This window comes from Calidris pugnax, unplaced genomic scaffold (assembly GCF_001431845.1).
Source record: "Calidris pugnax isolate Ruff unplaced genomic scaffold, ASM143184v1 scaffold24, whole genome shotgun sequence".
Taxonomy (NCBI): Eukaryota; Metazoa; Chordata; class Aves; order Charadriiformes; family Scolopacidae; genus Calidris; species Calidris pugnax.
Genome location: NW_015090922.1, coordinates 24,364,989 through 24,385,158, shown reverse-complemented (window position 1 = coordinate 24,385,158; position 20,170 = coordinate 24,364,989). Strand labels below are relative to the sequence as shown.

The 20,170-nt window shown below is 38.3% G+C and overlaps 1 protein-coding gene across 2 annotated transcripts in view; it reads left to right on the top strand.

Annotated features, from left to right (window-relative positions):
• Nucleotides 1-612: 612 nt before the first annotated feature.
• Nucleotides 613-20,170, top strand: part of ACTN2 (actinin, alpha 2) — a 68,412-nt gene continuing 48,854 nt past the window's right edge. For both annotated transcript variants that reach the window (XM_014950791.1, XM_014950789.1), the window contains exon 1: nucleotides 613-927. In XM_014950791.1, coding sequence (XP_014806277.1) covers nucleotides 793-927 — 135 coding nt within the window. In that variant the 5' untranslated portion in view covers nucleotides 613-792. The remainder of the gene's footprint in view (nucleotides 928-20,170) is intronic.

The following is a 20,170-nucleotide window of genomic DNA, read 5'->3' as shown; positions in this document are numbered from 1 at the left end:
ACAGACTTCAGACTAACGATAAACAATGTCAAACTGCATTAGCAAATCACAGGTGGGTCTTGAGAAGTAAAAATATAGTCAGTAGGAAAAAAAACCAACCCAACCAAGAGATCTAACTGGAAAGAGAGACAAAGAAACAGAGGAGTGGACAGTAACTTTTGGCCAGAGCGCTCATGGGAGCTGCGTTCTCCTGGCCAGCCGTCCCCTCTCGCAGGCTCGCTGCCCCGCACAGAAGCTCTTACCCTTACCGGCCCCGGCCCCGTCCCGCCCGAGGGCGCCTCCCCGCCGGGAGCGGGGCTGCCGCCGCCGCCGCGCCACGTGACAGCCCGGCGGGGATAATAAGGCGCCGCGCTGAGCTGCCCCGGGCTTCTCCGGAGGGTCAGCCGCAGGGACCTACAGCCGCAGAGAGAGAGGGAAGGAGGGCAGGAGAGAGAGAGGGAAGGAAGGAAGGAAGGAAGGAAGGGCACCACAGGGCAGCACCTACCTGGCAGTGTCAGCCTCTGCTCTCTGCGAGAGTCATCGATATTCGCTCCCTGTCACCTTGGAAAAAGAAAAAAAAAAAAAAAAAAGAGAAAGGCTCTGCTAAAAAAAACACACCACAAAGAAAGTGTCAGCCTCTGCTCTCTGCGAGAGTCATCGATATTCGCTCCCTGTCCCCTTGGAAAAAAAAAAAAAAAAAAAAAAAAGAGAAAGGCTCTGCTACATACAACACACCAGCAAGTAAACTAAGCTTAAATATATATATTTACACATAGTAGAAGCCACAGCAGCTGAAGCTGATCCCCAGGTAGTATGAATAGCATGAACCAGATAGAAACAAACATGCAGTACACCTACAACTATGAAGAAGATGAGTACATGACCCAAGAAGAAGAATGGGACAGGGACCTGCTCCTGGACCCGGCATGGGAGAAGCAGCAAAGAAAGGTCTGGAAATAAAGTAATGTGTGTCTGTATATGTGCTTTTGTGTCGAATGATGTCTCTTGTCTTACTGCTGTGCTGCATCTGGAATTGTCAGGGCTGTGCAGTAAGAGGTTCTAATTTTGTAAAAGAATATATTTTATATTGTGTAAAGCATGTATAGAGTATGTGTTAGCTATGCCATATTTTGAGGATAAAGCATTCACTTTTTGGATTCTTAAGTGAAACCTATGTAAGGTGAAACTAATGTATGAGACCCAGGAGTTTCTTTTTATATAGTACCAGAAATATTCTGTCAGCACCTCTAGATTTATATATTAGTATTTCAGTAATTTTTAACTTCTTGGGACTTCCTTTTGGAAAGCAGACTCTGAATGTGTATGCCTGATTGTTTTTCAGAAACAATAAATTGCAATTATAAACAGGGAAATGAATGGCATGGTTCAAAATTGGTGTGCAAAAAGAGTTTGAAATATTTCTGAGAGCAGACTGAGAAATTGGTTTTGAAATTGTGATCTTGTGAATCTGCTCTTATTAGAATTTACTCTTAATTCTGAGTGAACGGTCTGATAAGGAAAATATTGCCTAGAACTATATCCAGGGTAGATTTGGAAAACTGTGTTTCATGATTAGGTTCCCATATGCCAATTCACTGTCTAGGAAAAAATGGGTCTGTAAACTCCTGGGAATATACCATTGTAGAGGAAATGCTTCTTGCCTTTTAAGAAAACTATTATGCCAGCAAGTACTGCCCATGCTCTTTTTCTGAACATAGGCAGAGATTATAATCCCGTCAGCAGTCTTCTCAATGGTTTGGTGCTTTAGTAATATTTGCAATGTCTACGCTCGGAACACTTGAGTTTTAAGCAGTATATGGAAAGAGAGAGATGAAATATTGTAAAAGATATGTTACTTCCTAGTGTAAAAGTTGATGTTGAAGTCACATCTGACAGGTCTGGGATTAAAAGGTTATCTGCTGGTTACAAGAATGGAAAAAAAAAGCAGGGGGAGAGAATTGGTGCTGTAGACAGTAAGGCCTTTTGCTTTATGCTGTTTGCTATAGGTGAGCAACTGAAAATGCTTTTTGCTATAGGTGAGCAGCTAACTTCAAAAAATTAAATAAAAGTTGCCAATTTATATCTGATGACAGAGTCTAGCCCAGTGTTACAGTCACAGCTTCTATAAAAGCTATACTATAAAGGTATAGCTGTAAAAGTGAGAGCTATTAGAATAATTGGGGCCAATGGGTTTGTTTTTACATTAAAATTGGTAGAGCTAATATTTTCCTATTGGAAAGGAAGGCTTTAACTTGTAGCCTTCTTCAATAAGTTTTAGCTGTTTTTATTCATCTTCCCACACAGCTGTTGGGATCCTGCTGTAGGAGTATAGTGGGAGAAGTTCTGGGCTAGGTTGAAGTTCACTTTTCTTGACCTACCAGCTGCTGCAGCTCCTAACCAATTATTAAGCTGTACTCATCGACACTGACATTTGTTTTAATTTGATGCTCTTTAGGTGGTGAACTATTCTTTTATGTTTTATGAGAATGGAAATTATCTTAGTGCTTAAGTGCTTCAGTGATTTGGAACTGCTCAGCTGTAACAGGTCATGGTTACATCTGATTAAGATTCAATTGTCCAGCATTTTAGAGAATGCTGTTTTAAAAATAAATAATGGGCAGGTTACTAGACAGTCAGTGGTCTAATGCAGTTTTCCTACAACACAAATAATAAAAACCAAAAAGACAATTTGGATTCTGCAGGCTTTCTTATGTTTACAGTAAGTCTATTGACTTTTACAGAAGAGCAGGGAGTAGTTAGTATAAGACCCCATAGCAAATTTTTTGTTTCCATTTCTCTATAAACAGACACTGCTTCAGCAGGAAGTCAGGTTTGCACATTTATAAGTTAAAGCAGACTGTGCTTTACTTCATAGAGTAGAGAGATTGTGGCTTTGCTACTCTATGTTGCCAGTTCCTGGGTCTTAGTTTTAATGTTAAAGTGATACCACATTTAAATAAAATTTTAGGAGAGGGGATCTTCATTCCTTGTCTTGGAAAGGAGTCTGAATTTATTGTTGCATGAAAAATAGGTACTCTTATGCTAAAGGGCCCAATAAACTTTATAAAATTGCAAGGCTTCTATCTTTTTCTAATTGGTGCTAAGACAGTTGCAGAAAGTGTTTTATTTTCTTATTTATAAGGAGAAGACTACAGATACATGGGCAGAGATCTTTGTTCTAACTGGTAATATAATATTGAAAAGTGATCTCGGTGGAGCCCTGGCAGTTGGCAGCATATATTTTCTATTAGGCAGTCTTGGAACAAACCAAAAATAAATGCCATTGTTTCTATTGTGGGCTGCCCTCTCCAGACTTGCCATTTCAGTGATATGCCTGGTATGAGATCTGTCAACAGATGCTGGTGACACATGATGACGTCCATAGGATTACAATGGATGCGACGCCTAATTATAACCATAGTTCATAGAGTAATCCAGGCTCCTTGTAGATGTCAGAATAAAAATGAAGTACACTATAGGACAGGAAGCTGACTTGCAGCTTAGCTCTGTCTCTCTGAATGTGAATAACAATTTAAATGCTTTAGTTGGGTAGAATTTAGCCTGTGTCAAATGAAGAAATCAAGAAAATATGACAATTTGACCATTTGCTGCATTAGACTCTACTGCTCAAAACTTAAACGGGATCATACGGTTGGAAATTTCAGGCAGCGTCTTTGGAGAAAGACTGAGTAACAAAAAAAATTGTATTTTGGATGGGCATGGTGTCTTCAGTAGGAACTAATTACAGAACTACAGCCTTTGTGTCTTTTAAATATGTAGATGGAAACCACAGGAAACTTCTGAAATCTGCTCCTTGATGGAGTACACTTCCACTGGCCACGGGCGCTTAAGCAGCAGTTGAGAAATCTATGAAAGTGGCCCTGTGTTTGTTCACTACATGGAAATAAAAAAATATTGGAAATCAAAAAGTCTGGCCAGAGGAGGTGGGATTCTCGTCTTTACCCTGCTCTGTAACCTTAGGCAAGGTCAGCTCACCTCAGACTTTGGTTTTCCCACTAGTGAAAAGAGGACAGCAGTGGTATTTGTAATAACTGTTAGAAGTGGTTGGTTCTATGGTGTGTCAGACTAGTGATTAGCTGTCTTTCAGTCCCTACCCTGCTGAACTGGAGCGGGAGTAAAAATCATACTAGCTTATAGCAGAAGACTTAAAACCTGATTTCTCTTCTCTCCATGATAAATTTATTTCTTAAGTTTCCAAAAAAGAGTTCAATAAACTCTACCAACCTTTTAGTTTTCCCTAGCTTGTATCTCAATATAACTAAAAGGAACACAGGAAAATGCAGGTTCCCTTAGCTTAGGAAACTGAGCACAACAACACCGCTCCAGATTTAACCGTATTGTTTGCAAGGTGTTCGAACTGCCAACCCTACTTAGTGAGCTGTGTGTTAAACGGGGCTTTTTCTTATTTGTGACTTTTGCTATAAATACTTTATTATAGATGTATGCTTTTTTAAATGTCGACATGACATGTGGCTTGTTACTTTTTCAAGGAAGTCTTAAGCCTTCAGGGTAAAGATCTCAAGGCTGTGAAATTGGTGTGATCCCTTCTTCAGGATGGCTGTATTGTAAAGAACTAAATTGGCTCCACATATTTCATGTGTGTCTTCTGCAGTCATTCAGACTTGTCTCTGACACTTGCACTAACACATGTGAAGAAACAACTGGAAATATACTCCTTGCCTTATTGCTGTTACTGTAGATGAATGATCTTATTCTAGCTTGCTGTTATGGCCCTGATACCACCACTTTAACGCAGAAAGATTTTAATGTAGGTGTCAACGCAATTTCTGACACCATTTTGGTGTTTTTTTTACAGTGGTATAGAATAAACAAGAAGGCTCAGAATATTTATTTACATTGATATTGCACTCTTTGTGAATGCAAATCTTCTTGATGACGCTGAATGCTGTGCGTGAGTGAGGACCCTGGAAAAGATTCTTTAGGAAAGAAGCCGTGTCTTTCAGTCTTCAACAGTACATACCAGATTACATTTCAGTGTGACCTGTAGGGATTTATCTGCATTACCTTCTTTGGCTGGTAATAAAACTCCTGTTGTCCTTGCAAATAGAAATAATGCATTTGGAAGCCACACGTATGGCAAATTATTTGGAAGAAGCTACAAGGACTATGAATGATGGACAATATCCTTTTTCTAGTGTTGCTGCAACTTCATTAAGCTCAGCAGATTTGAGAGGTTCATTGCAGCCTGAAAGAGAAATTGACCTTATGTTCAGTCTGACTTCAGTGTCTATAAATAGAGTTACAGTCAGTGTCCTGGATTCACTCTGAAGTTAGTGTGGTCTTCTATGGATGGAATCTAAATTAATTTCTTATCAGAAATCTCTTCCTGGAAGAAGTCTGCTGCTGAGTGAGAAGACAGATGAAATAGCGGAAGGAAACAGCTTCATTCTTCAACATGGAAGAGAAGGAGAGAAATAACCAAGCCTGAATGAATGAAAAACAATTGTAAGGCAGAAAAATGTTGGCAGGAGAGGCTGGATGCCACCAGGAAAATTCAGTACTGTAGAACCACTCCTCATGGGTTTACATTCATCTCTTGAAGGTTTTTAAGGAGGTCATATTTTTTACCCGTGTGGAATACCAGTGGGATTGTTGAGAATGCACAGAGATTCCCCTCTGCAAGTGAGCAACATGAACAGGGTCTGGAAGGGAACCAGTGGTAAATGTAGGAGGTGTGAGGGAGGCAAAAGGTATACTCCTTTCTAAGACAGTATCAGCCTTCTCATACTTATTCCTAGTGCCTACCTGTTAGCACTTGGGTATTTCTTATAAGATGGGGGTTCTGGGTTGAGTAGCTTTAGGACTAATTTCAGAAGGTCAGAAGGGGATTTAATTTGTTAGGAGGAAAGTCCTCCGGAGTTGAAAGCAGAATGATAGTCAGTGGAAAAATCATGTGCTGTACTGAGTCCTACAGTGCAGTTCTCTGCCTCCCTTACCTTTTATTCACAGAATCAGGATGACGTAAGTGTCTTGGGAATTCCGTAGGTCAAAGTGTATTATTTTCTTGTACTACTAATACTTAGAAAAGTAAACAAATTCATCTTTTTAGACTTATTTTTTTTCCTAGTATTCAGCCAGTACCGTGACTGTCTTCTGTAGAAGAACAATGTCTTGCCAAATGATATATGCCACTAGAGATGTGGAGTGTGCCTTACAGTAACAGTAAATTTCAGCAGTCCAAGGCCAAATGCTTCTTTGCCAGGTACATCAAGAATTTTCTTTTCAAACAGTGGATGCCAAAACCTCTAGTATTAAGAACACACACTTAAAACATCTCCTGTTTATTTTTAAATCCCGGGTGCTCTTTGACCTTCACAGTCATAGATGGCTCCGTATAGTGTCTGACTCAGAACTTGGTAGTCAATGGATGGACTTCATTTTTTGCTGCCACAGCATGTCTTGATTTCTCAGCATATACTATAACTATCCTAAGTTTTAGACACTGATGCAACAGAAAGACATGGAGTTGCAGTTTCTGTAGTCCTATGAAGAGTTGCCAGAAGAGGGTAGAGGGACCCTGTATAGAAATATGGCATGTGTTTATGGCTTGTTCTGTAGGATTGGCCTCTTCGAGATTAGTGCTTGTTAAAATAGTAACATGTTAAATTCCTCTTGCTGATGTTACTTGCGTGGAATGGTGCTTGAGAGGAGCGTGCCGAAAGGATAATGGAATGATCATATTTTGTCAGTGTGCTTCATATTCTGTCTTAGAAGCTGTGTGCAGCTGAAGAGGGCCCTGAGTACTGTGGTGCTGGTGTATGAAGGGAAATTCAAAGAAAGCGAGCTATTATGAAATTCACTTAACTAGAAACATTTATGGAGGTAGTTTTTTCAAATGGGAAGGTTTTCTTTATCAATAGTAAGTGCAAAAAATCAATATATTAGTCAATATTATATTTTCTATTTAAACTCAAACGGCCTTCTCAATGTTCTCATTCCAGGCTCTCTATGCTTTTGTTAGTGTTGTCAAATGGATAATTCCTATAGTTCCAATTCAGCTGTTAATTGCCACTAATGCCCAAATATCTGCCAGCAACAGAACTGTACGGTTATGAAAAGAAACCATTTTATAACGGGAAGCAAAGGCTACCTCCTGTCTGCACTCACAAATACACACTGCAGCCTCCCATTAAATTTATATAGTAGAATGTCTGCAGATACGCTGATCCAATTAGTAAGACAATAAGGATTGGAAGAAAGTATGGATCTAAGTGGGTTTCCATAAGCTGTAACCAAGGTGCTTAAGAGCTAGAGAAAAGCTGTGTGTTAAGTAGTGGACTTGTCTGTAATCTCCTGGGGGCAGGCAGTGGAAGTCTGCATCTTCCTGTGGATCTGCGTTTGGGTCACTGGAGAGCTGAAGAGGGAGGCATAGCAAGTGTTTGCTTGGGAGAGCACTGAGGGTCTTCAGCCCTGAGACTGAAGTAAATAGGGAATCCATGCTCATACAATTTGTAGCCCCGTGCAAGCGAAAGCAAGATTCAGATAGAGTCTGTAAACTAATGAATCCCAGTAAGAAAATATCATGATTACGTCACCAATTTCTAAATCAAACTAATACAGCTCTGCAAGCTGAATTTTGACTGCTTTTTGCCAAGGGGTAACACAGTTAAAAATCTTCCACCAAAGCTCTTCCATCCTCTTACAAATAAGACAAAAGGGGTTTCACCATTATGATGGAAAAATTGGATACCAAATGTCTAGTATAAATTTAATTGCTGTTGCATAAATTGTGATCCATTTAATGATGCTTAGCTTAGGTAGCAATTTCTGTATTGCACTGTACAGTTCTACTGAATTAATTTCATTGAGACTAAGCATTAGGATTTTCTTTAGTTGTGAATGGTCAATACTATATATTGGTAGTGTTTTAGAAGTTATACTGCAGAGCTTGCTTACAGAAGAACACATTGGATTCATATCTGGAATGCAGGTGGATATGATGCAGGAAGAATCATGTCAGTGAAATAGAATTAGATGGGATTCTGTGCCTCTTAGCTTTGTCCCAAGTCAAAAGACATCCCTTCTTGTGTGTTATTTTGTATCTTTGCATGCAAACAAATATAAAAGTGCTTACACAGTTGGCAAAGTCGAGTGGTTTTGTAAGGCTTTACTACCAAGCAGAATTTCTTCTGAGCCCTAATTGTTGGGATAAGCAATGTGTAACTGATGTGGTATTCCTCTAGTGTGAGCAGTGAAAAGTTGCTGACTCTGAGTGAATATGTCTTTTATGGCTATGCGTTCTCATCTGATACCAGAAGGAGAACATATTCACATCAAGCACTCCATTTCCTCCTAATTTAAATTTTATTCTTCATATTTTGGGGTGATTTTCAAGTCTTCAGTGTTTGAAGACCATCATTTCATGAAACCTGTGAAAAGGGTGTGTGACATTTGTTCTTACAAAATCATTGGGTTTGTTGGTTTTAAATATGTCTTATGTTGAGAGACTTGATGCATAAAACTCATCATAACTATACAGGCACTATACAATGCTCTTTTTCTACCTGATAAAATTTGGCATGTATTTAAAGATAGAAACTTTCCACATCATTTAACCAGCAAACACAATGTTGTGATCACCTTCTGTGGTTGTTACTGTACGTGTTCTGCAGTAGTTCTTCCTGCTGGTAGTACAAGTAGCTTTTCAATACAGATCAAGATAGCGTGGTCCTAGTAATCCTCAAACTGGTGTGAAAGGATTACAGGACAGGTGTTACTGCTCTGCAGGAACAGAGCATCTGCAGGGTAGAAGACTTTGAAATGCAATGTTCTCCTTTTAGCAAACTGTCCCACTTGAAATGGTAGCTTGTAGAAATACTATTCATTCTTTATAAGGCTTATCCAGAGGGAAGCAGAAGCTGACACTTGTCTGGCTAATGTTTAGTTAGTTTCTATATTTGGGCCTTAAATTTCCATGTGTGCACACAGGTGAGAAAATTAGTCCTGAATTTTTGTCCTGAGTGCAAGAATAGGCACTGCTGCTCCTGTCCACTCACAGTTTTCCCTGCTTTTGAGTTATAAAGACATACCACTTTGTCCAAGTCTTCATCTCCAAAATTGCGCTTATAATACGTATATGTTGGCTTTACAGCTGAAGGTGCTAAGTGTTTACTGTACTTGATATGGATAAGATTTTCCATTTACTTCAAATGCCTCCTCCCAACTGCTCTTAACTGTCAGAATCCCTTCAACTTGAAATCTGATGCTTGTTCTTATTTCTCTTCAAAAACCTGTAACCATAATCGGTCCAGCCATCCATTACTTTGATAACTAGCAGAACCTAATTTAGAACAGATGGCTTCTACTTGGAACTGCCCCCTAGGAAAGCCTTGCTCACCCCCACTACCATAGCAGGAGTCTGCAGAAAGTGACTACCCTAGTCTAAAATTAGCACCTCTGATTATTGCTTAAGCACGTAAGGAAACGCTCATATTTTTTATAGGTGTTGAACACCCAGGCATTTCCACTGACGTAAGGAGGAACTTCTGTTTTGCACTTCTGAAAATCAGCCTGCTATTTTGGCACTCATAGAAAGGCTTGACCATCTAGCATTAAGTGATACTTTTTTTTTAACTCCGTTTTATGTTTAATCTGGGCACCAGTGTAGATTTTCATTGCTGCAAGACTTAAGACATTGCACTCTTTAATATGAAGAAAGGTGCTACCCAGCTGCACTAAATACAAACAAACAAACAAAAAAACCCTACATAAATGATTGTATAGCTCTGGGATATTATTTCACCTAGAGGAGTTTCTTTAGGCTATGGAAAACCCTCTGGTCCAAGTTCATCTCCAGCTGTTACTCTGGAGTATAGATCCACCACGCGTTTTCTTTGGCAGAGCAGCTGGACCACCTTTGAACCTACTCCTATCTGTAGACTTCCAGTCCTCTTCAGTTGCTGGTACAATGATCTTCTGCTATGTACCAGATCATTGAAGAAATTCGAAGCAACCCTCTCTGTTCTTACCACTTCTTAATCCCAAGTCATTTCAGTAATGTAGATTGCAGTGCAGCCCTGCAAGCAGCTCTATCTGTACATGTACATGTTATGTATAATACGCTTATCATCTGTCTGGCATTAATATTGAAAGATAAACAAAACACTGTACATGAGGTTGAAGTTTGTTTGTTTTCCTTTTGTCTATGGCCTTCGTTTCCATGATGGCACTTGTCCCAGCATGGCTCCTGTTAAGAATGGATGTGTGATAAATGAAGAACTGTGTGTTTAATTAACAAAGCAATTTACTTATCACAAACACTGTACTGTCTAAACCACAGGTGTTTATACTTTCAGCAGTTACAGCCATCATTGTTTGTTATTTACCCATCTATTCTTAGCTAAGTGCTTGAGAACAGGTTACTTAGTTAAATTTCATATTCATATATAATTGAGCCATTTGAAGATCGCAAGTAGTGTTTTGCTTTTTATTTTGTTTTTAAGAAAAATTCAGTAATTCAGGAACTGGAGCCTCACTAAAAATTATTTAGGAACTCTGTAATTTTTCTGAAAGTCTGCTGGTTTACAGGATATTTTAATATTATAGAAAATGTTATTCTATAGCTAATGCCTCAAAAAGAAACATTAGACCTTTAAAAAATCAACCCAATATGTTAAAGTGGTATTTTTAACAGCAGAAGTTACCAAATTCTTTAAAAAATAGATTCTTGAAACAAGGATGAAATAAAAATTGATTTTTTTTTTTAAATCATCAGTTACAATAGTAAATAAATTAAAATGGATGGTTTATATGCTTTGTGTACTGATAAGTATTGCATTGAGTAACCTGGCATATATGCCACAGAGGAGCTTTTTGTTGCATAATTGGGAATGAATGCATAAGGTTTTCCTTTCTCTATAAAAACCTCAATTTGGACCTTAGGTTAGGTTACAAGTGAAGCTAGATTTGGTGGTCTTCAAATGCACTACATAAGAGTGCAAAGATGACATTTACTGTGTAAATATCTTGGGGTCTGACTATTGCCATACATTTCTCATTGTTTATTGGTGTCAGGGACTTAAAGATTTGTGTATAGAATTCAAAAAACTTCCAAAATCTGTTTTTGGTTTATCAGTCAGAAGATACGCTTTTCTGATTTTTAAAGTGTTTTAAAGAATGTTAATAAGTTGAATAGGAACATACTTTTATCCCACTCTGATTGATTGTATTGACCAGTTTATAATGGATTTACTTACTCACCTGGCAATGTAGTATGTAATTATTGGATAAAGATAGCACGGTGAAGAAAATCAACAGAGAAAGCAAGGGAAAGACATGTGGAAACCCAGTCAACTAAATCCTGGATTAGCCTACTTTAATTAATCCTTCTATTTCCAGAGGGCATACCTTTAGTTTCTTCCATACTATAATGTGTGAATATTTCTTTCATCTCATCTTAAAGATGTATCTGCTGAAACAAAAACACCAGCCAGTACTATCTATGCTGGCAAGAAACAGAAGGAGCACTGTAGGGCACAGCTGGTGGAAGAAGAACCTGAGACTGGAAAGGAGAAAAGGAGATACAATCTCTTTACAAGAAGGTTCATTTGATAGAGTAGTGGTAATGCATGTTCTTTATTTAATTAAAATTTGAGAGAAAGCCCTAGGCAGTATAGAGGACATAGTCTTCACCATTAAAGCACAACTACAGATTTGTCCCTTGCATGTCCCCCACAGTCTTCAAGACCCTGTTTGGATTACCTATACTTCATTTTAACTCTCTACAGGGAGAGGCAAATATAAAAGAGATTATGCTTTTGTTCCATAATAGTGAAGAAGTGGCCAGTCAGAAAAGAATACAGAGGGAGAGAAAAACCAGAAAAATGGCTGGTCTCAAACCTTTTGTCATTGCTGAAACAGTTCCCCTCAAACCTGTTGGTATTTTACTGTGAATCCTCTTCTGAAGATGCCTACTTTGTTGATACTCTTGTGAAGTAGAAATGCTGAGCATGTAAAGTGGTGCTCCAGAATTAACTCCTTCTGAGCCATGTAGAAATGAGTGATTTCTTTTGACCCTGTAACAGTTCAACTTCTCATGGGATATTTTGGTACCATGACATAATAAATACCTTTTTCTATCCTTGGGTTTCTTAGCTTTTTAGTAGTTAGATCCAAGAATTGCACCTTAAATATAGCTTTTTGTCTAATTAATGCTTACAGTGAGACCTCCCAAATATTGCTTTGCTCAAAAGTGATCCAGAAAGCACCAGAATGCTAATAGCTCACTGTTCCATTAATTGAGGATGCCTTCAAAAGTATCAGGAGTTGTCTTCATTTTGGTCACCCAAAATCTGTATCTAGAAACTTACGGAGAGCAAGAAAAAGAGAGTGCATGAGACAGGGATGTTTGGGAGTACGTGCATCAGTACACTGGAATTTCTAACAGAACCCTCACACTTCATGCTCTGCAAGCTCTCTGCTTAGGTCCCTAGTGTCCTGCCTGATTGGCTGGGGAGTGATATCTTTTGGACAGCACTTCAGGAGATATGAATATATATTTCTATGTAAATGCAAAAATGCAGTCTTTATTGCATGGGTGATAGAGTCCATTAAAGCTTTTCTAAAAATGTGTACTACAGTTCTTTGCTGCACTCAACTTTGTGCAGTGTAGTGGCACACCTGGTTTAATGCTCTGACAACTGGGTGTGAATGTGCTGTACAGTTTTGTGGGGTAAAGTGATCAGGAATGCTGTGTAAGATATTAGTTGCTATAGCCACACTATTTCAGGTTGCAACGTCAGAGTGACATGTTTTTATAGTGTAAATTCAAGCTCTGTAAAGTGCAGTGTATTGGAACAGAGAATATGTGGTTAGTATGCTCTAAAGTTAAGTTAACCTATTAGAGGAAAATACTGTTGTGCCATGCAAATAGTTGGCAATCCTCAGAGGTTCTCTCTGGATGCTGTACACTCTCAGTCACGCGGTGTGGGAGTACTGTGTCTCTGTCAAAAAGGCACAGGTCCTTGTGGGTGATGCTTCTCTATTTCTGCAGATTTCAGTAGGAGACATTTTGAAGGGTAAAATTTGGCAGTGTTGCATTAAAAAAAAAAAGTACAATGATCCATTAATTGTTAAATTATTAAATTCTAGAAATAATATGGCCTATTGAAGGAGATCAACATGTCCATAAACTTTTCCTTGGAGGGAAATACAAAATCAACATCTGAAAATAAAAGAAAACAAAAGCTATTGACCAAAGATAGATTACTCAAAGCTGTGCATTTGTATTGTTCCATTAGTCCCTTTTTCTTTGTTTTGATTTGGTTTTGTTTTTAAAGCTTTGCTTCCATTTAAGAACTGCTTGATTCACAGATACCTTTTTCACCAATATTTGTTTTTTTGAGGCTTGTGAAATAAAATTTCTTTCATTACAGCCTTTTAAATTTGCAAAAGATACATGAGACTGTAAAATCTTGCACAATCACTCTATTTTAGAGATGAACAGCAGCCTGCTAATTCTGCATTTAGAACTCTTAGTCCATGGGGTGTATTTACATTCTACCTATACTGTGGTGTAAAGATTTTGGACAGACATGTAAAGAGGTTTTACTACTTAAAAGAAGTTGTACAAAAAGCTGTGGAAGAGCAAAGACTCAAATGTTGAGTCTTTACTCACTGTCTTTTCATTCTCATTAAAGAAAGCAATTTAATATGGGGGCTATTATAACTTGGAAATTGGTAGTAATTTGATAACTTTATGTTTACTTCACAGATTATGCCATTTATTTATCATTCTGTAGTGCTAATCTTGTACCTTGAGCATTTTAATGCATTGAATAATGGTGTGTAATCCAAAAAATTCAGAGGTATTAATTCTGTTATGACAAAGTATTAACATATCTGCTGTTTTACATAAAAGGGAAAGAGAGTAGAGTCATCAGAAAAGTAGTATGTAATTGTAAATGATGTTGTGCATATTGTTATTGATGTAGGAGGGGAGATGAAGAGGTAAGATCATTGCAAACAGCAATGCATTGCTTCCCATTATCCCAGGGAGCTAGAATGAATTATCCAGGGCTGTTGTAAGACAGCCAGACATTGCCATTTGGACAAGGGGTTCTCAAAGAGTATTGTCTGTATGTTGTTTGTGACCATCTTTTTTCAAGGATTCATGCACTTGATGTGAATGAACAAACTATACTGCATAAAGTCATTCACATCTGAGAGAAAGCCGGCTTGCAAAACCCTGACCTTTGTCACCACTTAGCCATGGGGTGACAATAATAATTATAACTCTCAGTATTGCAAAGTCTTCTGAGTGGGATATTTTAATAGTTCCTACACCCCAACTCATGATGAAAGATAACCTTGTAATGAAGATGGAGTTTGAATTTATTGGTTGAGAGTGCGTGGCTGGGGGGAACCTTTCACTTTTAGGTCAGTGTTTTGAACCCAGGCCAGGTGTATAAGTGACAAGGTTGCTAACACATGCAGGCTGTTTGGTAATGTCTGTGAGGTGAGTTATACTCTCAGTTTAGCTCTCGGGGGGACAGGTGGCCCCATCACTTAAACCACCAGAAATGGCAGCTTCATTGGAGGTGCCCAAACCTGACCTTATTAGTGAGAGGTAGGGACAGTGACTTTTCATCCTAGAGGTGAAAGCTAAAGCAATTTCTGTATGTGAAAATGCTTTCTCAGGTTGCATCTGTGGGGTTATTCACAGTCATTGCTATTCTTAACAGTCCCTGAGCTACTTCTTTCTCCATACCCAAGTGGCTGGCACATTTCATAATTCACTAAGAGTTAAAGGAGGGAAGGATAACTAGCATGCAACTAGATTTACAGTAGTAGGTAACTGGTTTATGCTAAACAGCTAGCTTTTAAATTTTTAACTGTAGAATTAACTTTGGATGACTGAGAACAGATGCTGAAGATGTTGGTAATTGTTATGTGTTGTTTTCCATCTGTTCACAGTAGTTTCTGGTTTTGATTAATTTTCAAGTTCTTTATTTAGAAGATATTTATAGTTTTGTCAACTTGCTAATCTTTCTCGCTACTGTCTCTTTATTGGGCATTTTTTAGGGTAGTGTTTGAGCACCTCAAAAGCAATAGTGAATTTTCCTCCACAATAGTGCTGTGGGATATGGAGGGTTTATTACTCTCATTATCATTGAATACAGAAGTGGGACACTTAAAAGTACTCAGCTATGGCTAACATCTGCTCCTGTTGTTGTTAAAGGCTTATAGTCCCATATGAGCAATTGTGGATCATAAAATGCTCAGCATTTAGGACAATAAAAACATTTTTTAAATTCCTGTCATATATGACTTAAAGGCTATCACAAAGCTGGGGAGAAAACGCAAGTGTCAGAATCTTTTCTCAAGGATCATAATAGAAACCTTGGGAAATGTATTTACCCATAGAACAGATCATTGAATCCACTTTCATTTTAATTTGATTTATGTTTAACTTTCCTTGAACACTCTTCCACCTGTTGACTTTGAATCTTCTTTCTCTCTATCCTGTTACATTTCTTCAGCTTTGTTTCTTTATTATTCTGTCTTCAGCCTTCTATTTTCTTTTTCTCCAATATCCCTGACAAATCTCTCCCAATATTATATTTCTTCTTGCTAAGGGAACTTGAGGGATCATATGAAAGTAGGAGAGGGGAATGGGGATCACAACAGAAAAAAACCACCCTGACAGAATCAAAATTTACAGCTATCTGTTGTATGCCAAGTGCTTGGATTCCTAGAAGGGAGTTGTTTTCTGTTGAATGACTTCTTATTTGGTAGTCTTTGGGTAACATATATATAATACACATACCTAAGTTTTAGGGATTCTCAGTCACAGAATCTAGAAGAAAAAAGAGTCTGCTTGCCTATTCTCCCTTTTCAAGGCTGCATTGTATATGTCAATTAGGATGGGAATTTTCCATTAACATCATAGACAGTATGACTGGGAGAATCTGGAAAAGCGTTTAGTCCATTCCCCTACTTTTGGTCAGAAGCAAATATGCTTATGCTGTTCTCAGTGCATTTATCCAACTTGTTCTTGATGCTCTCCAAGAAGAAGGATTTCACATTTACCCAACCAGTGTCTTCCAGTGCTTCACTGCTTCTAGAGATAAAAATTGATCTCATGACTGACTATCTTAAGCTCTATCTTCAATAAACACAGAGAGCTGCTTTCTCTGTTCTGACTGCCTAAATGGTTGAGACAAGTATTACTCTTTTCAAACTTCTCATGATTAAAATCTTTCAACGGTTCTATATTTTTCATAGATTAAATTTTCTAGAATTTTATTCTTTTCATGGCTGTTTCGTGGATTCTGTCCAACTGGTCCATAGTCTTCTTGAATTTTGTGTCCAGAAGAGGGGACAATACTACAGCTAATCCCTTTCCAGCACAGAGGAGATTGGAAGAAATACTTCAGATATTGATAGACTATTCTTCTGCTTAGACATCCCAGTATTGTATTTGCCTTTTATAACAGCACAACATTTTTTAATTTGGTTAGGTTATGATCCACTGTTATTCCCAGATCCTCTTCTTCAGTGCTGCTGCCCTGCCAGTAATTCTCCATCCAGTGTTTTTGCAATTATTTATTACTGGAGGAGGGCAGTACTTCAGACTTCTTGCTAATCTGCATCCAGTTTTCTTCAAGTCAGCTCCCTGATTTGTCAAGATTAGTTTGAATTTTAGCTGTCATGAAACATGCTTACAGACCCATCATTTTGCTGTCATATTCAAATGCTATAAGCATATGCTCTATTCTATCATCTAAATGGCTAAGTAAAGTGTATTATAGGATATTGTTGAGGGCAGATTCCTACAGAAGTGTACTTAATAAGCCCTTCTGCTTAATAGTGAGCCATTACTCACCATTAGTAGGAATCAGCTCTCTGAATTGCAAAACACTTGTTTGTTTTTTTTTTCCCCCACACGTGATTATGTGTTTAGTTTTCATGTTAGATAAATGGCTCTCTGCTGTTGCAACCAGCCTAGATATGTGACATCAAAGAGTCTGCTTCTGTAGAGTCCTGATGGGGGCACCTTTAAAATACTCTAGTTCAACTAGGTCAAATGGCTAGAGTTGAGATAGGTATGTCCTCCCCTCATGATTTTGCCTTTCTAAGCTTGTACTTACATACATGTAGCATAACATAAGTACTTGCTTGCTTGTCCTTGGAAGTTTAATTTTTAAAATATGATTGGATTCTGCAAAAGTTGATGCTGTGTAAATAAAATATGCCAAACCTTTTATCACCTATAAGACTGTATTTCTCCCTTCATTATTAAGTTTACCACATATAAATTTACCACAGACCATCCTGGTCTGCTTAGTGATAGGAATGTGTTAAAAAAAATTCAGAACTAAAAGAACATACCAGAAGTAGACGGTAGGTTTCTTTTCTGACAGTTCCTTTGTCTTTCCAATTCCTTCACCTTAATAAGTTGAGTAGGTTGCAGTTATATTGTAAAGATAAGAGTGGGTAAAGGTGTCTTGCAGTTTTTATAATGCAAGGTAAAACTATGCCCATGCTTTTAGTAAAGATTTTCATTAGATTCTTGCCTCTTGTATTTCTGCATTATTTTTCTGAGCAGGGCTCTCTAATTTGAGTGATTCTTGACATTCCAGAAACGAAAAGTAGATTTAGACTAGAATTTTCCTACAGATCCTGAACACTTTTTAGTTTCAAATGGGATTTTAAACACTGCATATGCTCTTACTTCTAAAATATCAATGTTTCTGATTGAAAATATGTTTAAAATAGGCAGAATTATTATAAACTGATAAAAATACACAAGCAGGCAACCCTATGACAGTGCATGTATTCTGGGAAGTCACACATTTGGATCACACAGATGCCTGTTGCTGTAAAACTTTAATAACTGGATGTCATCAACAGTACTGAAAAAGGAAGGAGCTTCCTTCATGGAGTAGAGCTGTTGTAGCATTATACCAATGATGCATCAAAGTCCTGGGTTGTCTTACCTAAATTTTCATGCTTCAGAATGACTGATGCTTCTTTCTCACATGTAAAGATGGGCTTATGGGCCTGGAAACTTCTTTCTTTCCCAGCTATCTCAGGTGATCCAATAAACACGTTATCTGCCTGCTCCTAATAAACCTTGCAATATCTTAACTGTTTTAGCCCCTCCAAAGACCTTGTGAAACCTCTTATCTTCCTTTCTTTCCTTCCTGTTCTTCCCTTCAGAAAAAAAGGCTGAGGTGAGGACAGTGCGTGCAGTTACCCATACTGAGTTTCCTATACATCTTGCTGCCTCCTGAGTTTTCTTCCATTTTAGACCAATTGGACAGCATAACCTTTCTCTGTTCTCCTCCTCTGAAAGAAAGAGCTAATATCACTCACTTTCTAACAAAAGGCTCAGTAATCTTCCTGGTATTTCTCGTAGTTCAGCCTTGCCAAATGACTCTTGAAGGGGTATTTACATGCTCTGGGGTGGTTTTTTGTGTTAATAGTGAGCACTGTAAAACAGACGTGCAATCATTCAGTGCTAGGAGAGTGGGTTGCATGTTTTACAGGAAACCTTAGACTTGCATAGGATTAGGCCACCTGCTTTGTAAGGACTGAGGTCTCCCCTGGCTCTTCCATACAAGCAAAATGCAGAATGCTAGCAAGACGTGCAATGTCCTGTGTGATGAATGCATGCCTTTGATGACATCTCCTGTGAATGATACAATTAAGGAACCGGGGTGAAGATCCCTTAGTTACTACAGCAGATCTGCTGACAGTGCAGAGTATGCTAGCGTATCAGCTCTGACCTTCTGAACCTTCTGTTCAACTATGTGGATGGATGTGCTGGAGCAGGGAGGGCTTTCCCCAGCTTTGGATATGGGGATCTAGTGATAGAGCTCCTACTAACTTCCTTTGTGAGACAGTTCTATGCCGTCCTTTCTGTTGTTCCCAGGAATTTGGCTTTGACGTACTATCTATGATTTGACCTTTTGGAACACACTAAACGTTTCCCTCTACCTTAGCCTTCATGGCACCCTCACTATGCTTTCACTGAGCTTCATTTGAGTTGTTGCTGTGCTCTGGTGTGTTTAGTGTTAAAATCCCACTTTCCCTACCAAGTGTTTTGTCATGATTGAGTTGTACTGGTGAACCACCTCTCCTGTTACAGTTACTCTAGTTATTTTACTAACATGTACCAATGCATTTAGGCTTCCACTGCAAAGGGAAACAAGAGTTAAGAATAATTCAGACCAATGAATAAGATGTAAGATTTTTATGTATTTTCAATTCATAAAAATATACTCATGCAGCTAATATACTAAAAACATAGCTGACTTAGATGTTCCAAGAACATCTAAAAAGATGCCATGTGTAGTCATTGGTTCACATCAAGCTAGTTTTAAAGGCTCTGTAATTTTCTACTGTTTAACCTTCATGGCCCTTCTTTTGGGAACAGAATTAAATAGTTAAGAGAACGAGGGCCAACGCAAACTGTATGTCAAGCCCAGAGAAAAGCCCTGATCGTGCAGTCATTAGAACACTGTGTGGACACCGGAGCTTGGAGATCATGTTGCAGGTTCACAACTTATATTTTAAAACATGGATAACAGACAGATGGGCAATTCTTCAAGGGGAAACCTCAGTCTGGCCTAGTGGGAATGTTCTGGCAAAGCTCTTTCTGTAACACCCTTGCCATGCGCTCAGAGCCCAGTAATGTTCTGTATAACTACAGAGTGAATCACTGCATCCCATTTAGCCTAGGAGTACTGAAGACCCTCAGCTAGTGCAAGTAGAGAGGAAAAAATACTTTAGAAGAAGAGCTATAAAGCAGAGTTTTAAGAAACAACTCTATGAAATAGAGATAATTAGGGATAAAACAAATGTTTCTAGACAAATATGTTGAATGTTATATTTGAAGTCAATTTTCTTCAGGTTCTCCTGCTCTGGGTATTAGAATTTAAGGTCCACTTAAAATGACTTGTGCTTCTGCCTTACTTAACAAATATGGGAAATATTACATTTTCTATTAATGCAATATTTTTCATAACTCATAGGTTAAAATCTGATTTTGTCTACATTTTCTTATGTAAATGTTACAGAAAGACTACAAACTCAAAAAACAAATGACGCGTAGGCCAGCAGCATTTCTGGTAGGGGCACAGACACGCAAACACATACCTATTAAAATAAATGTTAGCTTTTAAAACTTGTTAATGTTATAGGA